This window comes from Ciconia boyciana, chromosome 1 (assembly GCF_034638445.1).
Source record: "Ciconia boyciana chromosome 1, ASM3463844v1, whole genome shotgun sequence".
Classification (NCBI taxonomy): domain Eukaryota; kingdom Metazoa; phylum Chordata; class Aves; order Ciconiiformes; family Ciconiidae; genus Ciconia; species Ciconia boyciana.
This window is the reverse complement of record NC_132934.1, coordinates 566179-590811: the sequence shown is the minus strand read 5'-3', so window position 1 is coordinate 590811 and position 24633 is coordinate 566179. Positions and strand designations below refer to the sequence as shown.

The 24633-nt window shown below is 51.5% G+C and overlaps 1 protein-coding gene across 5 annotated transcripts in view; it reads right to left on the bottom strand.

Moving 5' to 3' along the window:
• SHANK3 (SH3 and multiple ankyrin repeat domains 3) overlaps window positions 1–24633 on the bottom strand; it is a 372580-nt gene that overhangs the window by 192020 nt on the left and 155927 nt on the right. For all 5 annotated transcript variants that reach the window (XM_072856101.1, XM_072856081.1, XM_072856107.1 and 2 more), the window contains exon 12: window positions 13263–13456. In XM_072856101.1, the coding sequence (XP_072712202.1) occupies window positions 13263–13456 (194 nt within the window). The remainder of the gene's footprint in view (window positions 1–13262; window positions 13457–24633) is intronic.

Below are 24633 nucleotides of genomic sequence, written 5' to 3'. Positions count from 1 at the left end.
TCCCAAGAAACTGCCATTATTCTTACAATTAAAAATTAACCAAACAGTATTTAGAGGTAACATACAGAAGTTACAGAAAATCATTCTTTTCATTACTTGTATTTTAGAAATAGATAACATAGCTTTACCTCGTCAACCTCCTAAAAATCTGCTGGGACATTCCTCCATGCCTCCCATGGATGGGATTCAAGATCGGCGTCCTGGGTTTAGCTTTTACATTACATCAGAGCTGAGCTCTTCCCAAGACCCAGCTCAGACTCAAACCTTCCTTCCCGAAGGCTCCCTACGAGATAGCAACCAGCGTGCTGGCACTGGGGTGCAAGGAGGCAGCAGCATCTCTTGCCCAGTCTGTAGGCAGACTATATTAACAACTGTCCCAACATTGTACTCGACTATATCAATCATGAGCCCACTGAGAAGGAAATGCTGCTTCTGACAGGCAGCAGGGGATCAAAGGAAAATGGTAATACACAGACATGATTTGACAGCAAGCTTTAAACGAGGAGCAGAGTATGTGGATCATTACTAATTCTCAGTCAAGACAGGAAACAAACACACCAAGGATGACCCCTCATGCCCACCAGCTATTCCCAGCTGCTGTGACAGCAATGCCTCTAGTTTTAAGAGACTGTGACACATCATTTGGAGAGCCCAAGAGAGGCAGCCCCTGGTGCGTCTTACAGGTGTTAGACCCTGGGTCCATATTTAATCCACAAACATGTGGCTGGATTCGAAGCAAGCTGTTACTGTCAGGCACAGAGATTTCTGCTGGCACGCTTCTTCCCAAAGCTGAAGATTCAGATTATCTAGCAAGCCTCTGTGCCAGCAGAGTCCCAGACAGTCAAACAACAGAGTTCCACCTTGGGAGCAAACTGCTAAAGTGCCAGTCTCACCTCTCCTGAGCTGGAAAGCCTTGAATAGAAACACATCTGATCTTTATGCAAAAGACACCCACCGGTAGGTTTGTTCAGTCGTTAATTAACTTCACCCTTAAAAGATTAAAGATATGAATTCACTATTCAAATGAAGCAGCGTACGCCGAGGCAGCCATGAACATCCGTCTCTGGCTCCCTTTGCAAAGCGATGCTTCGGCCACACAGAAAGCAGCCTTTACGCTGGGAAAGCACGATGATTCATTAGGGAACATTTTGGTGGTTCCAAGAGAAGACCCGTAACTTTGGTTAATACCCACCTGGGGTAGGTGAGGAGTGTCAGATTGATGACTGCCCATTTCATTAACTTCCATAGCAGGATGGTAAAGACAACAGCAGAGCACACTTTCTGGACAGCAAGCGGATGCTAAAGTCAAACCAACCCTTGCTATGGCTTGCAAGAGCCACTGCTAATGGCCAAGACAGATGAAAGAAACAGCTAAAAGGCTATCTATATCTGAGCTAGTCAACAGAGAAATAGGCTATTTCAGAGTGTGATTCATCAGACTTATTTTAAATGCCTAACTTGGGATGAGATAAATTGCACTTTGGAAGAGCTATTTCTTACCACTGACTACAGGGAGTCTAGACAACTACCTCAGGTGTAGCTGTGTACCTAAGCCAGCCACACACAGACAGATGAATCACCCCCTCTCCTCTCCGACAGCCTTTAAACTTCCCTCTGGAGCAGAGAGGGGACTCATTCGAGGAGGACGGCAGCTCTGCCAGTAACCCTAGGGGTGACCCTAACCCCACGGCTGGTCTGCACGAGGGCCGCTGCAGCCAAGGACCTCGGCAGAGACTCTCTAGCAACAGCCACATCCGCAAACCCCGACTGCTTCTGGTTTGTGCTTGCTGCCCCTAAGGACGTGCTGGGTCAGAGGTGCCTTTGCCCTGCGGGAGCCATGACCGCCTCGGGAGGAGCTTTCCAAGAACCCAGACTTTGGGAGAATGCATCTTCCACCTAAGCCTCTCCTTTCCAAGGCTGCCAGATCAGCCTGAGAAACCCTACAGAAAGCTGATGGGGGGGGGGATAATCAGACTTTCTGCCCTTTACAGAAACAGCTCAAGTGCGACAGACAAGAAACTTCAGAAGAAAAACTTCCAGAGCTGGGAAAACAGTTTGGGAGGAAAAAAATAGTCACTTCATAGCAGAAAACTGCTGTGCAAAGAGAGATCCTGGAGACTACCCATCCATCCGAGACAGCCAGCTTTTGCTGCGAGGGTACGTGGAACGGGAAAGCACCCGATTCGGTACAGTAGCTAGTGCTCAAGTATAACAGAAACCACAAATACCAGAGGAAGCCGTACATTAAACGCAGACACACAAGCATTCACAGCGGGTTGTACTGGAGACAACAGCGAAGACCAAAACGCTGTGGGTCTGCACTGACGGGCAGCGAGGGAACCGGGCAGCACAGCGCTGGAGAGGGCGACCCAGACTTCGTCACCGACAAGAATGGGGAAATGTGACAAGCAGGAACATTTTGGGGTATGCAGGGGGCTTGCAGGACCGTGTGAAACTTATCATGGGATGTCAGAAAGGGGCTGTGGGATTATGTAAAATCAGAGAGAGAGAGACACACACGTACACATATATATAAATAAAATTCTGAGAACATGAACAGGCAAATTTTCTGTTATAACCTAACACAAATTTCAAGCTATTCAATGTTTTAAAAAAAAAAAAAAACAAACCCACAAGCAAGTTATAGCAGAAAAGAGCAGGCCTATTCAGCTATGGAGTGACAGCAGGTCAGGGATTGCCAGGGGCACGCGGCTTGGTTAAGGTAGCTGGAGCCAGCGTCAGGTTCACAACTGGTACAGGCTGAAGACGGGACTGGACTGAAAGGAATAACTATTTAATTGATCAGCTGTGGTCCGGGAATGGGATGGGTTGTGCTCACAAGAAGATGGCTTGGTAGCACCAAACAGCATCTGCCAGGAATTTGACTGAAGACACTCGGCAGCTAGAGCAAACCTCGCTGTAATTTGATTTAAGACAGAGAGGCAATGCTAGCTGTCAGTACCTGATTGTCCTGAAAGCACATCTGACAGATGCGGGAAGTAGAGGAGCATGTGGTAGATGAGATGAGACATTTGTATTTGTCCTGCTCTTCCTGTGTCAACAAGCAGAAAACGTCACCGCGTTAAGAACTCTACCTTGCTGGAAGAAACCTGAGGAGGGAATAACCTTGGCTATTATTTTGGCAAGTACTTGGTTCAGCAGCCACTCAACAAGGATGCTTTTTAAATTCTTTATGCTTTCAAAAATACTGTTCAGCAGTGCACAATTTAGACAAATTTCTCTCTGCTGTAGAATTAAGATGTAGGCAAAGCATAGGAAATGGAGAAAGACCTTCAGAAAGAGTTCAGGAGCATAAACCCACCCCTCCAAACACACCTTCTGAAAAACACTCTCCATGTTAAATTAAGATGATTGATTTTACATTTTTCCCCAAGAACTTGCATCTGTAAGTACTGCAACGCTAGAAGAGCATCCAGTGGATGAAGAACAAATTGGATCATAGGTTTGGTTAAAAAAATTAAATTAAAAGGGGGTATCTTCAGGAGAAAACCCAACATTTCTTCAAAGGAGAAAGTCCATCCAAAAGCAAGGTGCAAGAAAAACACAGGCATTCTGAACCACCTGTTGGAAATAAGACTAAAAATAAAGGACAATTTCTGTACTAGTCAATCTCAAGCACATATGTTTTCTCTGTACTTGGGTCCAGCTACTGAAACGATGCACACAAGCCAAGTACAACCACCCCAATAAAGTCTGCTAGGAACCTTCTGTTTCCCTGCTGTGCAGCTGGGCTCAGGACGCAGCCGTAGATACCCAGTACCCAAGGAGAAGAAAGCAGGAGACAGAGGATTTCCGCTATGGAAGTTAAGAATTTTGATGGTATCTTGTTCTTTTGACTTGCCAACAAGGTTTCCGCTCCTCCAGTGACAAGCTGATAAGAATTCTCAACGTATCATTGCAGATGCTAAGTACAAATGCTATCATTTTTATGGCAATATGCAATAATCCAACCTCACACTGGGTACCTATCTGACTTTCAAATGGTATTGGATGCACACACTAAAGAATCTCATTTTGGTGTATTTCAGAGAGACACTGGAGCAACGTTACTCATTGCTGAACATGCTAACACAAAGTTGTTGACATAGGAAACGCTTATTACCCCTCTCTTAATAAAAGGAGAGAAGAAATTCCATTAAAAACACGCAGATGAAGAAAGAATGAAAAATCCAGAACATCACAGAAAATAGTCATCTTGACCTAAAGGCTTTCAAACACTTTAAAGCTTCAGTGTGAACACTCAAAGGCAGCAGAGCTGAGTCCTGCGTGGGAAACGGGCACAATAGGACAGACTGCATACCTGTGCGATACCCATTAATACAAACTCTGTATCTTATACAGTTGTTCTTCCAGCATGTAATTATCTCACCAGTATGGTGTTACATGGATAATGAGCATCTTTGTAGAAAGCTGGTACTGAAAAAAGCTGACATCTGAAGGAAGTTCCCATAAGTTTTGAAGACTAATATTCCCTGGCAGAGGAATTCATGCTGAAGAAAAAAGAAAATAGAAAAAAGTTTCAGAGATTTGTTTTATCGTAAGTGAGCAAAATCTCTCCACCAGTGTACCTGAATGGAAAGCAAGGTTGGAGGCAAGTGGACCACAACAGTTCAGGCCAGTTTTGTCCTTCCTATGCGCGGCAGAGAAACTGAGATCCTAATTCTGTTCTGCCTGACATGGTCTCTAAATCCTCCCTTTGTTTTGTGATTTTTTTTCTCCAAATTCTGAAGCAGAGAATTTTCTTGTCAATGACACCTTGACTTCCAGAAAGGTTATTTGGCCTTAGCAAGCTGTTTTCAGTTTAGTAGCTCCAACAATCCAGAAACCATGCTGTTGACCTGCAACACGTAAGAGCTCAGTGGAAAAATCCTGTCCTAACCTCAAGTAAAGAAATTTAGCACAGCAGAAAGCAGGACTTATGACAGACAGCAGTCCCAAGAGGTTGTATAATTCTCATACCAGGCTACAGCAACTAGCCGCATCTTGGCTTCTTCCCATGTCTTTCAAAGTGACCTTCCCAGTAGACAAAACAAGAAGGAACAGAAGGAGAATTTCCTGACCCTGGTACGAAGGAAAAGCTTCACCAGTAATTCCGAGTCCCTCCCAGCCTTCAAGTAGACACAGAGACACTGTAATAAACTCATTCATGGAAATAAAGCTAGAAAAGGAAACACAAGATCAAGGGGTTTTTGTTAACTTTTGTTGCTAGTGATCATAAAACCCACTCAGATTAAGCACGTGCTAAGAGACTCTCTTCTACACACAACATACAGCCAGCGGAGCCCGGCCCAACCAACCACCTGAAGAGCCCTCAGCAGCAATACAGGTGATGGTGGCCAACCCTGCCTTCAAATACAACAACTCTGGAGATTAACCCCTGATGCCAGGATGCGGTTTATCTATATTTGTGCGTACACATTACCTGCTTATTCAGGGAAGGGACCGGGATTGCCTGTCCTAGGTCAGTTCAGTGCTCTGAGCCCAGGGCGTGAGCATGAAGCACAGAAGCACTCCCCTCAGCAAGCAAGCATGCTTATCCCTTCAGATGACACGAGGAAGCCTGAAGGTGCACAGCCTGATCTGTGGCAAAAATTAAACTTTAAACAGAGTGAGAAAATTTTAGGCCAGACCCATTTTTCTAGTCATAGTTTAGGATTCCTAAAAATAGAGTTTATAGTGTCCTCAGGGAATCTCCATCTCTTCTTTGCACTGAAGTAGATTTTGACACTTCTTCCCATTGCACTGTCCTCATCAGATCCCACCCGACCTTCTTAATCCTTGATTGATATTAGACCATAAACAGCATTCCAAAAAGCTTGTAAGACTCTAACAAGCTACCTCCCTCTCCTCCCCAGTGTCCTAACGTACCTCACAGACTCATGGGATCTGGTGGCCGTTTCTTGCAAACGCTCAGAGCCCCAACATCCAGAGCCTGGTGCTAGGGGCTGTCCAGGTAGATGCACATATCTAGCAGGCTTCTGATCCCCTGCATTCATCAGGAAGGCAGGGACCTCAGAGCTGAAACCCTTACACTCCTATCCAGGCTTTTGGTCTCTTTCTTTCCAGGTTATGCTGTTGCGGTGGGTATAATTCAAAATCACCACAAACCTGCAGCCAACTCTGAATGGAAGAGACTGCCTACTAAATAGCACTTCCCTCGGAAAAGCACATTCCTCCCTGTGGTCCAGGTCTGTTCCAACCACCAACCAACCAGCAAGTGACATTTCAGGTGTCAGGGCCCAGCTCAACGCTAGCTACCAAGAACTGGTCTCCTGTGCAATCCTGGAGAAACCCAACGCAGTCCCTGGAGCTGCTGGTGCTACACAGCCCCATGACAGTGAGCACTGGGGAGTGCAATGCCGTGACTTCCCAACATAACCCAGCTCATCAGCCCCCTCCTCAATAAACGGGAGGGTACAGTCATAGAACAACTGTATAAACTGCAATCCAAGCTGTAACGCCCCTGAAGAAACACCAAATAAAGTACAGTCACCTTTATTTGTGACTTACATGGGCTGTTATCAACATTTAACAAGTGAATAAACATGCAAACGGAGAGGAAAGGGAGGTATGGTTCACAGCTTAAGCTAAATATGTATTTAATATTCCTAAACTTTGTAAAGTTTATTTGCTTAAAAAAAGTAAAACAGTAAGTAAGTAAAACATAAATTCTATGTTCTCTTTATCTTAAATCACTTGTCCAGGTGGATCTTACATCGCTTTGGATACCACCCAAGACTGCAATCACAAAGACCTATTTATTTGTAATAGAAACCAAACTGGGTTAGAGAAGAGCAGAAGGGTTGATCAGAGGTACAAAAAAAAAATTAATCGCAGGACAAGATTTAAAGAGTGGAGCACGTTAATGGCAAAGCAATGTATATTTAAGCAGATACAAAACAGGCATATGAAATGGCAAGCAGGATTTCAAAAAACCAAAACTTCCACGGAGCATCTGAACAAGAGAACACTTGAACTGAAGAGTAACATATTTATAAACCAGTAAGATTAGACGCTTCTCTACATGAGGCATAATTAGCTGTCTTATGACACAACTGGCATAAAGAGCACAGCAGGGATCAGAAAGAGGTCAGATACTTACACAGAACACAAGAACAGCCAGAGATACACTAGGCAAGATGCAACAAAGCCCCCTGACTCGGCAGCCCACTGCTGAGCTGCAGTTGGGAAGCCCATGTCCTACAGACCCATCATCCCCCCATGTCCCCGGCTCCCTGCGCACCCACAGCGGCTCTCCCTCCCGAGCACACCCCACCTGCTCCCCACACAGCCCCGCTGCCTCTTCCCACCGCAATATTCCCAGCCACTCCCTTGCTCCTGCTGGGCCGGAATGTAGCAGATCACGCCGTGGCTGTTGTGGAGCTTGCATAGGCTCGGCGGCCAGGACCACCGGGCCTGATGAGCCATCAACTGGCTGCTCTCCCCACCCTCAGCTGCCATGTCTCGAGCAACTTGGCCTTGAAACCTCCACACATGGGACAAATTTGGTTGAAAATGTTGAAGTGGCTTGAAAGTGAGTATGAAACTATCAGAAGAGAAGAGAAACAACAATTGCTGATGTCCAGCTGCCTCAGGAGAACAGTCGCAAAGTAGGGACCATGGATCTTCTTGCGCAGGGGCAGGAGCCAGACAAGGACCATCGGGCTCTCTCAAGGGCCAGTCCTTCTGCAGGTCAGTGTGCTACCATACCCCTTCCAGGAGCCCCTGGCATTAGCTAGTCAGAGACTAATTACCACACAGGGACAGGACCTTGCTTAGATCTAGGAGAGAAGTTACACAAGCCTACGCTGGAAAACTGTACGTCCCGCTGACCTGAAAGGGAACGGGATTGTATCCTGTCACCTGGTCACTGCAGGTTTGGCCATAGAGTTGTACATATCTTCCAAAACACTTCTTCCAAACAAACTTGTTCACGTCCCTGAGATATTTTAGTTTTATTCCGTTCGTTTTCTTTTGTCTTTCATGAGCAATTCTTCTCTTTTTCTTCTTCCATGACTCATTTTTCAAAGTTTCCAACAACAAGAGGAAATAATTCATCCATGTCTCAAGAAGCTCTCATTATTCCTGAAGAATCTTTTAACTTCCAAACACTGACTGCCAGACAAACAGCACAGAAGCATAGCTCTCAGGCTCCCACAACACCTAACAACCTCAGCCACCCAATTAGGGTGCCTTGCGCTTGGTTCCCAAACAAGGTATCGTTCAAATCACTCCAGGGTGCGTGTCCAAGACCGCCATGCTCACGGCAGAGCACCTTTGGTAAAGCCATGGCGCAGGAGATGCATGGGAATGTACCACAGTGGATGGGGACAGCTCTGCACTGCTGTCTGCCATCGCTCCCCCTCCAGCACACGATGAGAGACAATGACTCCTCTTCTCCAAAGTCCTGGTAGGATCCACACGCGTGCTTAATCACTTCCGAGGAACTTAGGGCTGTAGAGAACTGGAACAGCATTCATCCACTCTCACAGTCCGGCTCTCAGCAAACTCACGATGTTGGGGTCAAATACAGTTCTTTAATGCATTTCAGTCCCCAGAAGAGTTAAAGAGTTCCTCAGAGGGAAAGCAAGAACAGTCAGCATCCAAGGGCTACAACAGAACTGAGAGAGTGGAGCACCACAAGCTCAGAAGGCAACAGGCTCTCGATGACTCCCAGCTTTGTCTGGTGCTGTGGAGAACACTCTGGAGTCAGCACCCACAGGACAGGGCAGCTTGAGCTGAAGAGACCGTGGAGACAACGAGCACGAGGAGATGCTCTGCAGCGTCAGGTGGGATACTGCTCTCACGCACCCAGCCCTCACCAGAGCCAGTAAACCCTGGGATCCCTGCTCGGTGGATCACTAAAATGAGGCTAGCAGGTAGCACTCATGACTAAGTCATTTCATTTGTTAGGAAAGGAAAAAAATTAGTCATCTTTTCCCAAACGAGGACCTGGTCACAGTGCCTTTAATGTCTCACAGCCAGATCACAGCAGTCTGTTGTGTCTAAAGGCACACCAAAAAATTATTAAACCAGCCACAAACACTTATTTCAGAACTTGGAAGAGATGAAGCCTGAAGTCTGGAAGGTTCTAGAGCAGCCTCCCCACCAGAATAGGAGGAGGAAAGTGTCAGTGGTGGAGCGTGATCAGTTCACAGGTGATTGTAAAGCCGTGCAGGGGCAAGGTCTCGACTCACTGACCACACGGGTCACCACCTCTGTTCTTCCATCGCTGGGAATAAGGCAGGAGTGGCGGTCTGGTGAGGAGGCAGCTGTTTGTCACCCCTTTGCTCTAGATCACCATGGGCACAGACAGTTTGAGGGTGAAGTTTAAAGCTTTGGCTTAACCTTCCAAGTTATTAATGGCTCCGTCACTAACCGCCAGAACAGCTGCCTTCCCGCAGGGCAGCAGGGATCCTACAGCCCGGGGTGAACTGTGCATGAGCAGTCTCTCTAAATGTTTCTGGCTGGGTAAAGAAAGTCCAGAGGAAACTAGCTGGCTGATCATCAAACAGAAACTGCAAAACCTTCCACTAACAAAACTATCTTCTCTGTGCAATAACAACTTTATTCACAAGTAAAACAATCCCCTCTATCTAAACAACCTCCAGCACAACTGAGAACTGCTACAACAATAATTCAACAAAACCAACAGAAATTCAGTTTGCCATTTATTTCACAGAGAGTTAGCTTAGATACTGCAGTAGGGAACTGCAATAAGGAACCACACTAGAGAGGAAAACCTACTGTTGGATGCACATGGTAACAGTTGCTTGAGAATAACTCCTCCTAATCACAAAGTGCAAAGAAATGAGACTCCAAAACCAGCACGTTCACAGTGTTCCTAATTTCTCCCTAGTTTCCAGGCTGGAGATTCAGTCCTCATTGTGCCTTGCCTAGGAACCATTTCTCCCTCTGACCTTGGGATTTCAGTGCTGGTGACTCCTGGTTCTCCCTTTGCTTGGGGCACTCACATCTCATTTCATTTCTCATTATCAGTAACGAGCAGATCAAGGACAGACTCTCCTCTGGTTGAATTCTTTAGCTATCTTACAACCGAAATAACCGTATTGATTATTGCCTTTTGTCATCCAACAGCTACCAGGATAGTTACAGTATACAGTCAAGATAGACACCCTAACTTTCACCGTGCTCTTGAAACCAAACCAACTCCTACTGAAAAGCCCCGAGGAAATCCATCACACAGTGCAAGGTTCAGTGCCTCTCTCGCTCCACCAAATCCAGTACACAAGACCCTTGCTTAACATCAGCGTTCAGCAGAACCTTCGCAGGAGTAACATTTGCTTTCAACAAGGAACGCAACCTCCGAATGTAACCCTGGGTGACTGTTCAAGGATCCTCAGCTTTCTCTCAAGACAGCACACCAACAAGCAGCATTTGCTTTGTAACACAGTCACGCTTCAAACAGGGCCATACACAAACCTTTGCATGGCTTACACACGAGTACAGAGGTACTCATGTTATTCCACCTCAAACTCTTCTCCGTCTTCTCTGCAATTCTCAAGACAAAAACTGCCAGATGTTTTGCTGTTCTCCTCCTCTCTTATACTAACTGCTTGCAGACCTAGCCATCTGAAATCGCTGCGTTTCATTGCATCGACGGGATGGCTGTCAAGTCCCCTCACTAACACATCTTAAGATGAGACACGGGCCCTATCACAGCTTCCACGCCAGCGATCTCCTTTCCCCAGCCTCCGCCTGCTCAGCGCTGCCCTCCCTGTGGAGGTCCCTTCTGGCAGCACACTCCTGCCTGTAGGCAGCTCCTCACTCAGACTTGCATCTTCGGACAGGTTTCTCCCTCAGCATCACACTCTCAGAGAACTCCCTCCATGCAGGGCTCTCACCCTTGCACATCTCCCCAAATGCAGCTCATCTTATCAGGCAACTGCCTCCAGCAATTCTTTGACAACACTCCCCAAATCTGCTCCCACCCTTCCCCAAACAGCTCTTCTGCTCATACCCACCACACTTCAACACTTCCTCCAACTGCCACCTTCTCCCTCCAGGACCCTCCACCCCCAACACCCCAACACTTCGATTCCTGGGCAGCTCAGTTAGTCCCTACCCAGCTGGTACATCCTTTTCAGGATCCCGATCTGAAGTCCCCCAGGCTGACGAACCAGCTGCCCATGGCAAGGCATCCTCTCAAACCACACTCTCCCAACGCCTCTCACCGCTGCCACCCGTTTGCGGACACCCTGGCACCCCTGTTAGCTCAAAGCAGAAGTCCAGCACCACCTCAGTCAGGGACCTTCACTTATACCAACTTCTATTTCCCACAAGCCAGGTGCGAGAGAGTTCTTCCCACCAACTGAAGATCACCCCGTCTCCAAAAGGAGTCACGAGTCCACCAAACATGACAAAGCACCAGCCGCAGCAGTTCCGCTCAGACTGCTAGGTTCCATTTATCCCCATCATTCTACCTGTCTGCCACGCCAGGGCACCCTATCCAATAACTGCCAATATTCCTATCCTTGCAAAAATTAATCAGCATCTCAAAAGCAGTAAATAACTGAGCGCTGCCCATCTACACTGCCTGGAGATCTTTCATAAGCGAGTCACTGAAGTGATTCTCTTTTAACTCTTATTAAGCCTTCTCAGCCACGCATTACAAAAGCCAGCTGAGAGTGCCTCCAGCTCCGAGGAGCCATTGCCCATCACAGTCTGCTCTTCCTCCCCACAGTACTTCCTACAACTTGCTTTCTCTCAGGAGATCACATGAAGAAGATATGCAATTACAGGTGAATACATGAATTAAGGATTCTGTTGCAGTTACTACGAAATGGCATCAGGACCACCTACTTAATGCAAATGCATGAGGAGATACAGAAGGGTGTGATAGAAAACACTGGGTAAGTGGGTGAAGACAAGAGATGGGAAAAGCACTTCTGACCCAAAAGCCCTGTCCATCTGTTGATTCCTCCCAGCCTCCTGGAAACAAACACCTTTATCCCGCGACCACACAATGTGTAGCTCCACACACCAAACGACCATTAACTCCAACTACCCCGCTGCAGAAAGCCTCCCCACCTGGCACATCAGCCAAGTCACAGGCACTTCGCGTCTATCTCCTCCTCCATTGAGGGGACAAAAACACATCGGTGGGGGCAACAGCAAGTCTGCTTGGACTGCCACCTCTGAGGGGAGGTTTTCGGCATCCACAGCACAGGACTTAGAGGTCTCATGTGCCTTTGAAGCAGCAATTCAGAGCATGGAACAGCAAGCCCTGTCTCCCACTCCCAAGCTCAGATCCACATTACAGCTAATGCAACTAGTTAGATTAGAGACTGCTCCAGCCTGCATTGTAAGAGGCATCAGCAAAAAAAGTGGAGGCAGGAAGATGAAAAGAAGATCCTTAAACTTTCTGTGAAAAACTATGGAATTAGCCTGCTTGCAGAGGAAGCCTTTTCTTATCCCTGTCTGCTGGAAGCGGACTTATGACCTACCGCAGGGTTTACACGTCTTTCAAGAAGTCTGCCCAATATAATGGGCAATGCCATCATCCCTCTAAGCCTCTCATCTCCCCGTGAGCTCTGCATCGGCGTGGCTCCTCAGCGCGTGCGGTTGGGAGTTTTGTTTAGGAAGCGCTTTCTTGCCCACCTCCCCCTTGCTGCTCTCAGCCCGCGCCCAGCAAGAGGTGGGCTGGCGAGCGGGAGCTTTGCAGATGGCCCACGGCACAGCGCGAGGCAGAAGCGGCTCTCGGGGCACACAGTCAATGCCGGGCTGGGGAGAAGAGGGTTCAGAGAGGTGCCCGCTTCTCCTGAGGGTCCCAGCACAGCGTGGCACCCATGGCCCTGTGTCACAGGGTGGGACCGATGACCCAGTGCCTGACTGCAGGACCAGAGCCCCAGGGCCACACCGAGGAGCTGTGGCCCCACATCTGGGGCCTGGGCAGGACTGGGCAGCCCCAGGGCCTGACCAGCACCCCATGGCCCTGCGCCCCTGGGACCTGACCGAGGGACCCGTGGCTGGAGCTGACTGAGGACCCCACAGCTCTGCGACCCCACAGCTGGGCTAGGGCCCTGCAGCCCCGCAGACGGACTCGGGACCCCATGGCCACAGACGGGGCAACCAGTGCTGCCGGCCCCCAGCCCGCGGCCAGAGCGGGACGCCCTGGCTGGAGCGGCACCCCTGGGCAGGAGCCGGTGGCTGGTGGGTACCGTCCCCGGGCCCCCCGCCCGCCCGACCCCGCGCCCCGGCCGCCGCCCGCCCGCACTCACCCTTGACGGCTTCGCCCCGGTTGAGCTGGATCTCGCCCTCGCCCTGCGGCGCGTAGCTCTTCACCACGATGAACTTGCGGCCGGGCACGGCGCTGTACAGCTTCCGCTTGGGCCCGCGCAGCGGGGCGGGCGCGGCGTGCGGCGCGGGCTCGGCGCCGGGGCCGGGCCCGGGGGGCCCCGCCGGGCCGCCGGGGCTGTAAACGAAGACGTAGGTTACGGTGCTGATGCCCGGCAGCTCGCGGCTCGGCCCGCCGCGGCCCGCGGGCTGCGCCATGGCGGGGCCGGCGGGGCGCGCGGGGCTCAGCGCAGCCCCGGCCGCCGCGGCGCCGCCCGGGCGCGGGCACCGGCTGCGGCTGGGGGGCCGCCGCCCGCCGCCGGCTCCATGGCGCGGCGCCGCCCGCCCCGCGCGGCGCTCCGCTCCCTCCGGCGCCGCGCCGCCGCCGCGCGCACCATGGCCCGGGGCAGGTGCCGCCGCCGGCGGCTCCTCCCCCTGCGGGCGGGGGCGGCGCCGGCCCCGCCGCCTCCCGCCCCCGGCCGCCGCCCCCGCCGCGCCGCGCCGCCGCCGACCGACCCGCTGCCGCCGCCGCCGCCGCCGCGGGGCCGGGGCCGGGGCCGGGGCCGCGCACCGAGCCGCCCCCTGGCGGCCACCGCCGCCGCGCTGCCCCGGGCCGGGGGAGCGGGGGGGGGGGCAGCGCCGGGGGGCGGCTCCGGGGGCGGGTTGGGCAGTGCCGGCGGGCGGGCAGCTGGGGGTGGGGGGAGTTCCCGGGGAGCGGTGCCCGGGGGCAGGTGGGGGAGTGTGCGCGGGAGAGACGGGGGCAGTGCCGTAGTTCGGGGGCGGGGGATGTGGGGGTGCCCAGCTCCCGCTCCCGGGGCGGGGAGCAGTGCCCCGAGGGGGTGACAGCAGTGCCCTCTGCACGGGGGCGGTGCCGGGGGGGGTCCCTCTGCCCCCCGACCTGCCACCGCCGCGCACCGCAGTCCCCCCGCACACCGGGGGGGGGGGGGGGGCCCGGGGCTGGCCGCAGCCTCGCTGGCAGCGCCCCGCTCCCGCCGCCGCTCCAGCGGGCTGGTGCCTCCTGCTGCCTCCTGCTGCCCCTGCAGCGCCCGGTTTACAGCCCCCCAGCTCCGTGCTTGCGCCGGAGCCGTGGGCTGCGGGGCCCCCTTGCCCCGCAGCTGCACCCCCCCCCGATCTGCGCTTGCAGCCCCTGTTGGGTGCGTACATCCTCAGCCCGCAGCCCCCACGTCCCCCAGCTTCGTGGGGCTGCGCATCCACAGCCGCTATGGGGCTGCCCCCAACCACCCCCCTGCTGCCCCCCGGGCCCTCGGGAGGGGCAGGGGCACGGCTGTGCGGCGAGGTCTCCTCCCGCGGGCCGGAGGCGAAGGGGCACGGCGGGGCAGCGGGGTCTCCTCCCGCAGACCCTCCTGCTGCCGGAGGCGCTGCCCGGTGACGGTGCACCGGGAGGGGAACGGCCGCTGCGGCAGGAAAAGCCGTCCCGTCCGCGCACCCCCAGAAACGGCTGTAACCCAAAGGAGGACACCGCTCCTCGGAAAGCGGGGAGCGGCCAGGAGAGAGGACGGGTCCCTCTGCCTGGGACAGTCTGATCTTCCCCCAGGAGCCCCGCCGCCGTCACAGAGCAGCGCTCCAACGGTGACCCAATGCCGAAACCAACAGCCCGGCACAAGGGGCACGGCTTCCCGTCTTGCCCATCAGCGGGCTGCCCAAACCCTCTCGTCAAACTTCCCATCCGCAGGCACAAGGCTTCAGTAGAAGGCACTGTCACACCGGGGATGGGCGCCGGGTAACCTGCCAGCCTCAGCCCAGAAGGCTGCTGCTTCAGTACTGCACTAAGTTACACTCCCTCTAGGGAAAAAACACTTAATAAGAAATAAATAGCTACCGTTTCCTTATAATACTTCTAAATGTCACTCCAGTATCATTTTTAGTCAGTGCAGAGATATTAAAGACCAGCTCAGATCTCTAAAAGGCTCCTTTATGTTTTTAGAAACAGTCACGAGAAGCATGCAGAAAATGTAGGTATTGCAGGCAGCTCACAGAAATACCTGCTCAGTGCAGCGCGCTTCGCCGACACTGCAGCTCTGCACCCTGCTGCGAGCTCACGCTGGCCTGGGGACGCCCAGCCCACGGGGCCGGGCACTTGTGCTTCGGGCTTTGCGCGCAGGTGTGGGTACGCAAGCGGGACGGCCAGGCTGCCGGTGTGCGGTGGGCTCACTGCAGCGCTGGGGCCGTGAACCCCCTCCAGCTCCGCTGACTGCAATGGGTGCCCACACAGACCTTCATGTCAGCAAGCGGGATCCCACTCCAGCCATTTTGCTCCACCAAGCTACTGACTATGAGTCTGCCCTCCCCTTGCTGTGGCACCAATGCTGTTCTCAAACAACCCTGCTGCCTATGTTGCAGCTGCCTCAGCTACCGAGGAGCCCACAGCTCCACCGCTGACCCTGCACCTTGGCACCCTCCAGGAGGACTGTGGCAGTTTTATGCACCATCGCCCGCACATTTTCTCAGCAACAACCTTGCACCGTCTCTCACGTGATATTTGGAAATACTGCTGCCACACCAAGAGCCGGTCCTTGCACAAGTGACAGGAAGATCAAAACAACAGCCCAAATTCTCTTTCTTGCCCCATCCCTGAAGTGTTCAAGGCCAGGCTGGACGGGGCTTTGAGCAACCTGGTCTAGCGGAAGGTGTCCTTGCCCACGGCGGGGGTTGGAACTAGATGATCTCTAAGGTCCTTTCCGACCCAAACCATGCCGTGATTCTGTGAAGGCTCCATGGCTCCTCTTCAGCAGTTGCACTGGGTAAGCATTAATGATGTGGCTTGCAATCCAGTTTGTATCTGCCATGTTGATTTTGTAGCACACTCATTTTTTAATTGTTAAGGAGTTATTAAGTCAAAATGTCTCAGAAGCCTATATCTATTACATCAGAGGTACATTTATAACAAGTTTTGTAATAATTTCAAAGAATACCACCATTTTTGTTTGGGCTCTTCTGGCAGGCTCAATTTCAATTAAAGGATGTTCGTTAGTTTAATCGTATTTCATGTTAATGCCTGCTTGATAGAGACCTGTGTCAGTCGTGCAGCTGTTCCAGGTTCAGGCTCTACTCTGGGAACACTTCTACCTACATTCCCAACTGGAAAATGTGAGAAAAACTGCCTGGAATGGGTTTTATGTTTTCTATCAGTCAGGAGCGGCGTATCTCTTGGCACGTTTCCACGTGAACTGACAATGTGTTTCTTCACCTACTTTATCACCCTGTGCCATAAGGCACCTTGAGGCCTGAAGGAGCGGGTTTCATCCTTTGTATCGCCTAGTTAAGCTGTAGCTAATCGCTGCTGGATCCATAACTTGTTTCTGAACAGCAGCCAGGACGCCTTGTATATTATGAATAAAACAAACACTACCGCGGCAGCGTTTATTAAGCAGCTAAGGAGCTTCTCAATGTCCCCAGTGTATAATAGTGATTTTGCCACGCACAATGCCCACATCCTCCTCCTCTCCGAGAAACACAGGACGCCGTGGCCAAGATGCCTGGGTGCCAGAGGAGACCGCTCCCCACGGGGGTGCGAAGTGGGGGCAGCTCAATTAAAACATAGCCACTGCGAAAGAGCTGCAGCCCTTTCTTTTTCTGCACAGAGATCCTGCCCTTGGTGATCACAGGGCTCTTCTCTTCATGGCGGCCGTTTACCTGGAACTCGTCCATCTGAACTACACATCAGATTTCACCGCAGCGACCGGAGAACGATGTTGGGTAAATCAGCCCAGCAGTAGGTATCGTTCAACTAAAGCATGCCAGCAAGAGGGGCATGTCTGGTTTGAATGAGCCTCAATAGCAGATGGAGGACTTGTCCTCCTAATGTCACCTGCTGCCTCTGCAACCAGCAACCTGCTCTGGAAGCCGGCGATCAAATCAGATTTCTTTGGACACTCCACCTGGAGCGAGGAGGAGCCTGAGCAGCCTGCATACGGCGTTCTTCCTGGCCAGGTCCTGCACGGGGGCTGCTCGCAGTCCAGGTGCTCAGGTTTGGTTCTCCTGCAGATAAATGAGCGCTCAAGAAACACTATTGTAAGCCTATGCATCAGTATGAAAACCTGATGGCACGCCTTGGTATAAAATTTCTGAGGTCTCACACTTGCTCTGCCTATTGAAAATAACTATTTGAGATGGATTTGATGTGTGACTCCACGTCTCATGCTTCTTACAGATATTTTAGCCCCCAGAAGCATCCAGACTTGATAGTGCCTGGAGACGGTGATGGAGACCTGACCGTCTGACAGGGTGCTTCCATCAGAAACAGTGTTGGGTCCCAGTACGGAAGAGCTTCCTCACAAGAGCGGACACTTACAATAATCCCTTCAACAGGCCACAGACATTTCTGAGGGAAGACAGACTTCCCTTCCTCAGGCTGGTGCTAGGTTCAAATCACTGCAAGTGAATTAACAGACCGTAATAGTCCCCACAATTACTTCAAACACATCAAGCAATCCCAAATACCCAGGACAGCTGCTTTAATTTTTATTAGCAGCTCTCAAGGGGCTGATCAGAAGAGAGTCACTTTTTGACAGGTGAGTGCTGGCTGAAGGATTCTTGTTTTAGGTTTAAACAACCCTCCTCCTCCTCCCTTCTTTGGGGAATTCCTGCCCACCACCATCCCAGCGGAGCACCCACGGTGCGAGGTGAAGGCACGCCGGTTTTCAGGGAGCCCAGACGATGATCCATGGGTGCTGCAGCATTCGCTGCCACAGCACGGGCCATGAAGGTAGGACCAGGGGATGTGGCAGATCCAAGCCATCGAGGCTGTGCTGGTGCTCTGGGAATAACTCAAGCTTTGTCTTGCCACATTTCTGCAAATGTCTGGAAGGCAGTGAACATACTAAGGTGTCTTGCCCATTATCATGAAAGTATCTATTACAGATCGTGATTTTTTTCCCCCTTGAGAGATGAATATCGGATTTTTTTTGTTGCTTTAGGATACAGAAAAGTTTTTGCATGGAGGAACTTCCTACTGTTTCAAAATGTGCTATAAACTGAACCCTTCAGGAATGAAATGTATTTGGCAGCTTTGCAGTTAAGCTGTTAGCCTTTTCTAGTAACTGCACGACTGTGAAATTGTTCTTGTCCACAAGGCACCAATCCCCAAAGCACACTTTTTCTTTTTTGTTTTTTAAACGAGTTGCCTCTGGTGCTGGAGTTGCCTTTCACTTCAGCCATGGAAGGAAGGATTTGTAAACTATTCCTCTTGCTCTGAGAACATTTACGTGCTCTTACACATACAGCTCTGCACCCACACAGTACCTGGAGACAATTTCTCTGTTATGAACCTTTCTGGAGACATCTGTACCCAAAGCTTGGTGGGAAGAAGCACACAACACATGCCCGGCCACAGGTCTTTCAGCTTTGTCCAGTAGTAAGACCTGTAGCGATCTCCTTTGCGAGTTGCACTCTTTGGTCTTTAGGTACAAGAGATTTTGCCATCACATAAGCACTATTATAAAGTCCACCAGGTCCTTATAACCTGGTACCGTTAGACAGAATTTGACTGACAACCAAACACTGCTTCTCGATTATGGCACTTACTATGTGTCCTTTGGAAGAAATGCTTTTGCTGTTCTGGAGTTTCAAATTGTTACTACAAGCGTGGCTGACAGATACAGAAATAGACTGGGTTGGATGGAAGCGATTTCAGCTCCAGCAAGAAAATAGCAGCTTCGTCGCTTCTACAACTTTCCCAGATTCACAGAATCAAACAGAATGGTTGAGGCTGGCACGGACCTCCGGAGGTCATCCTGTCCAACCCCCTGCTCAAGCAGGGACACCTACAGCCGGTTGCCCAGGACCATGCCCAGATGGCTTTTGAACATCTCCAAGGAGGAGACTCCACAACCTCTCTGGGCAGCCTGTGCCACTGCTCAGTCAATCTCACAGTGAAAAAGTGTTTCCTGCTGTTCAGAGGGAACCAACCTCCTGTGTTTCAGTTTGTGCCCATGGCCTCTGGTCCTGTCACTGGGCACCACTGGAAAGAGCCTGGCTCCGTGCTCTCTTGGCACCCTCCCTGCAGGTATTTATACACATTGATGAGATCCCCCTGAGTCTTCTCTAGGCTGAACAGTCCCAGCTCTCTCAGCCTTTCCTCATAGGAGAGATGCTCGTGTCCCTTCATCATCTTCGTGACCCTTCACTGGACTCTCTCCAGTATGTCCACCTCTCTCTTGTCCTGGGGAGCCCAGCACTGGACCCAGTACTCCAGGTGTGGCCTCACCAGTGCTGAGCAGAGGGGAAAGATCACCCCCCTCAACCTGCTGGAGATGCTTTGCCCAATGCAGCCCAGGATACCATTCACCGCCTTTGCGGCAAGGGCACGTTGCTGGCTCATGTTGAACTTGGTGTCAGCCAGGACCCCTGGGGCCTTCTCTGCAAAGCTCCTTTCCAGCTGGGTGCCCCCCAGCATATATTTGGGGTCAATGGGAATTTCCCTTGGCTGTCAATTAGCTATTTTGGGAGTGATCTTGAATTCAGAAATGGCAGAAATCTTCAGAGACACTCTGCCTAGGGTATCACCTGGGTCAGACCTCATATAATGATCGTGGGTCAGTCTACATGACACCAGGCCTGCTGGCGACCGATGGGGTACGCCTGTCTCAAAGGGGGAAAAGGATCTTTGCACAGGAGTTAGCAGGGCTCACTGAAAGAGCTTTAAACTAGATTTGAAGGGGGGAAGGGATAAAACCAGGCTCGCTAGAGATAAGCCTGAGGATGGCAGGCCAATGTCTGAGGAATGGTGTGGCTAGTGAGGTCCTTCGGTCTGCCGTCTCAGTGGAGGTAGGGGATGGAGATCCATGCGGCAGCAAAGACAAAAGGGTTATGGATGTGTTAGAAACCACGGAAGCACCTGAGAATGGTCAGGTAGGAATTAGGGCTTCTCCCCCTGAAAAGGTGACAGGATCAATAGCCCAACTGAAGTGCATCTACACCAGTACACGCAGCGTGGGCAACAAACAGGAGGAGCTGGAAGCCACTGTGCAGCAAGAAAACTGTGATATAGTTGCCATCGTGGAAACACGGTGAGATGACTCACACAACTGGAGTGCTGCAATGGATGGCTATAAACTCTTCAGAAGGGACAGGCAAGGAAGGAGAGGCGGTGGGGTAGCCCTGTATGTTAGGGAGTGTTTGGATTGTCCAGAGATTAATGACAGTGACGGTAGGGTTGAGTGTTTATGGGTAAGAATCAGAGGGAAGGCCAGCAAGGCAGATATCACAGAGGGAGTCTGTTACAGACCACCCAACCAGGATGAAGAGGCAGACAAAATATTCTATAAGCAGCTGGGAGAAGTCTCACAATCGCTAGCCCTTGTTCTCGTGGCAGACTTCACCTTACCAGGCGTCTGCTGGAAATAAAATACAGCAGAGAGGAAACAGTCTGGGAGGTTCCTGGGGTGTGTGGAAGAGACCTTCCTGATGCAGCTGGTGAGGGAGCCAACTAGGGAAGGCGCCCGCTGGACCTCTTGTTTGTGAACAGAGAAGGACTTGTGATGTGACGGTTGGAGGCCATCTTGGGCACAGCGATCACAAAATGATAGCGTTTTTGATTCTTGGAGAAGTAAGGAGGGGGGTCAGCAGAACTGCTACCTTGGACTACCTTTGGCCTGTTTAGGAGACTGGTTGACAGAGTCCCTTGGGAAGCAGTCCTGAAGGGCAAAGGAGTCCAGGAAGGCTGGACGTTCTTCAAGAAGGAAATCTTAAAGGCGCAGGAGCAGGCCGCCCCCATGTGCTGAAAGACAAGCTGGTGGGGAAGAAGACCAGCCTAGCTGAACAGAGAGCTTTGGCTGGAACTCAGGAAAAAAAGGAGAGTTTATGACCTTTGAAAGAAGGGGCAGGCAACGCAGGAGGACTACAAAGATGTCGTGAGGTTATGCAGGGAGAAAATTAGAAGGGCCAAAGCCCAACTAGAACTTAATCTGGCTACTGCTGTAAAAGACAATAAAATATGTTTCTAGAAATACACTAGCAACAAAAGGAGGGCTAAGGAGAATCTCCATCATCTATTGGACACGGGGGGGAACATAGTGACAAAGGATGAGGAAAAGGCTGAGGTACTTAATGCTCTCTTTGCCTCAGTCTTTAATAGTAAGACCGGTTGTCCTCCAGGTACCCAGCCCCCTGAGCTGGAAGACAGAGATGGGGAGCAGAATGAAGCCCCCATAATCCAAGGGGAAACGGTTAGTGACCTGCTACAACACTTAGACACACACAAGTCTATGGAGCCGGATGGGATCCACCCGAGTACTGAGGGAGCTGGCGGAAGTGCTCACCAAGCCACTTTCAATCCTTTATCAGCAGCCCTGCCTAACCGGGGAGGTCCCAGTTGACTGCAGGTTGGCAAACGTGATGCCCATCTACAAGAAGGGCCAGAAGGAGGATCCAGGGAACTACAGGCCTGTCAGCCTGACCTCGGTGCCGGGGAAGGTTACGGAGCAGATCATCTTGAGTGCCATCATGCAGCACGTCCAGGACAAGCAGGTGATCAGGCCCAGTCAGCATGGGTTTAGGAAAGGCGGGTCCTGCTTGACCAACCTGGTCTCTTGCTATGACAAGGTGACCTGCTTAGTGGACCAGGGAAAGGCTGTGGATGTTGTCTACCTAGACTTCAGTAAAGCCTTTGTCACCATTTCGCACAGTATTCTCCTGGAGAAACTGGCTGCTCATGGCTTGGACGGGCATACGCTTCGCTGGGTAAAGAACTGGCTGGATGGCCGGGCCCAAAGAGTTGTGGTGAATGGAGTTAAATCCAGTGGTGGCCTGTCACAAGTGGTGTTCCCCATGGCTCAATATTGGGGCCAGTTCTGTTAAATATCTTTATCAATGATCTGGACGAGGCGATCAAATGCACCCTCAGTTAAGTTTGCAGATGACACCAAGTTGTGCGGGAGTGTTGATCTGCTTGAGGGGAGGAAGGCTCTACAGAGGGATCTGGACAGGCTGGATCCATGGGCTGAGGCCAATTGTATGAGATTCAAGAAGGTTCAGTGCTGGGTCCTGCACTTGGGTCACAACAACCCCATGCAATGCTACAGGCTTGGGGAAGAGTGGCTGGAAAGCTGCCCGGCAGAGAAGGACCTGGGGGTGCTGGTCGACAGCCAGCTGAATATGAGCCAGCAGTGTGCCCAGGTGGCCAAGAAAGCCAATGGCATCCTGGCTTGTATCAGGAACAGTGTGGCCAGCAGGAGTAGGGCAGTGATCGTGCCCCTGTACTGGGCACTGGTGAGGCCGCACCTCGAATGCTGTGTTCAGTGTTGGGCCCCTCACTCCAAGAGAGACATTGAGGGGCTGGAGCGTGTCCAGAGAAGGGCAACGGAGCTGGGGAAGGGTCTGGAGCACAAGGCTGATGGGGAGTGGCTGAGGGACCTGGGGTTGTTCAGCCTGGAGAAAAGGAGGCTGAGGGGAGACCTTATCGCTCTCTACAACTGCCTGACAGGAGGGTGTAGAGAGGTGGGGTTGGTCTCTTCTCCCAAGTAACAAGCGATAGGATGAGAGGAAATGGCCTCAAGTTGTGCCAGGGGAGGTTTAGACTGGATATTAGGAAAAATGTCTTCACCGAAAGGGTTGTCCAGCGTTGGAACAGGCTGCCCAGAGAAGTGGTGGAGTCACCATGCCCGGAGGTATTTAAAAGCCGTGTGGACATGGGGCTTAGGGACATGGTGTAGTGGTGGGCTTGGGAGTGCCAGGTTAATGGTTGGACTCAACGATCTTAAATGTCTTTTCCAACCTAAACAATTCTATGATTCTATGATTCTATAATAACCAAAAGACACAGGTTCTGTCCAAAATTCAGGAGGTAGTTTCTGACATTGTGAGCTTTACGCCTCACTGCTGGGGCTCCCTCCAGCCACAGAAGCAGAGCAGGTCCCCCACCCTCTCCCCCCACACGCCCCCCGAGCTGGGTAATGAGGCAGACCTGGGCTGATATTCTGGGGCCAACCGCTAGTGCTCTTGCACAAAATTATTTTATTCCTTTCTGTTCCTAGAGCATGGCTCAATTAGGTTGCTGTTCAGTCTGCTGAGAAACTTCTGGTCTCAGATCATCTCTGCACAACTAAAAGAGAATAGCACAGTCACCTGCTAACGGGAGCCAATTAGTGGCAGATTCACACTGTTCGGGAAAAGGGAGACAATGGGACAACGGGAATCACTTGCCTTCCATGCTCCTTCTCAGACAGCCGCCAGACCAGTGCTCCAGCTAATTAGCTAGCACGGGGGGGGGGGGGGGGGGGGGGGGCCTGAACAAAAATGTAAAGCAGGAGCCCTCGGTCAGATCCCGACATCCGCCGGGAGCAGCGGGAGCTCAGCGGGGCTGCTCCTTCCTCCGCAGCGCCGTGAGGATGGAGTACAGCGCTGCACCGTGCAAGGGAAACACAGCGTGGGATGACATTAGCCACGCGGCCAGCAACCGGACGCGAAAATCCTCAGAAGAAGAGCATTCGGCCAAGCAGCACCGGCAATCGTGACCCACAAGATGCTTCAGAAAGCTGGCGTGAGAGTCTGCCGCCAAGGATGCACTGACAGTGGCTGCGAGAGCTGGCCAAAGCAGCAGCTAGGAGAGGTCCTGCAGGCACCCTCCTCTCTGGGCAGTGACCTATGCTTTACTGCAACGATTAGTCTGGATGTAGAACTACTTCCCCTGAAGTATAAACACCTCTGCCTGGCTGTGGCTACAGCCTTACAAACGCGTCTGGAGAAGATGGAGCAGAACTGGAAACCCGAGAGAGACAATGAATTAAAAGGTTTTGTCTCCCTTTACATCATCACAGATATTGATTCACTCTTTAAAGCACTCTGTGTGCATCCCAGCCAGTGAAACATCCCCAGTGGTAGCTGGATTTGTGCCTCTCCACCCTGACAGCTGAAAGTGTTTTATATCACTGGGTAGTTCCATGAGATCTTAGAGAGTCCTACTGAAAAGACAAAATACAGTTTTACCAGTTGACAAAGAGGATAACAGGATTTCTGAAAATTATGTCTCTAATCCTGCCTGTCCTGCAAGATCACAGTCCTTAGGAATTTGGACAACCTGACTGATAAGCCTAGCAAATGCAAGAACAGGCAACTACCGTGAATTAACATGCACCTCACTCTCTGGCAGATGCTCTTCACAAAGGTGAGAGAAAGCCTAGTTCTGCTAAAGGCACATGACGAGTTTACGGTAGATAGTAACTGAAGGGAGCTGCAAGAGGATTGCCAAACCCCACACCTCACTGTAAGGTGGAGGCAAAGGTCCAGGTGGATCCTTGCAAGCTGCTGCTGATCAAGACGAGCTATTTCAAAAATTTTGCTCTATGAAAAAAACGAAAA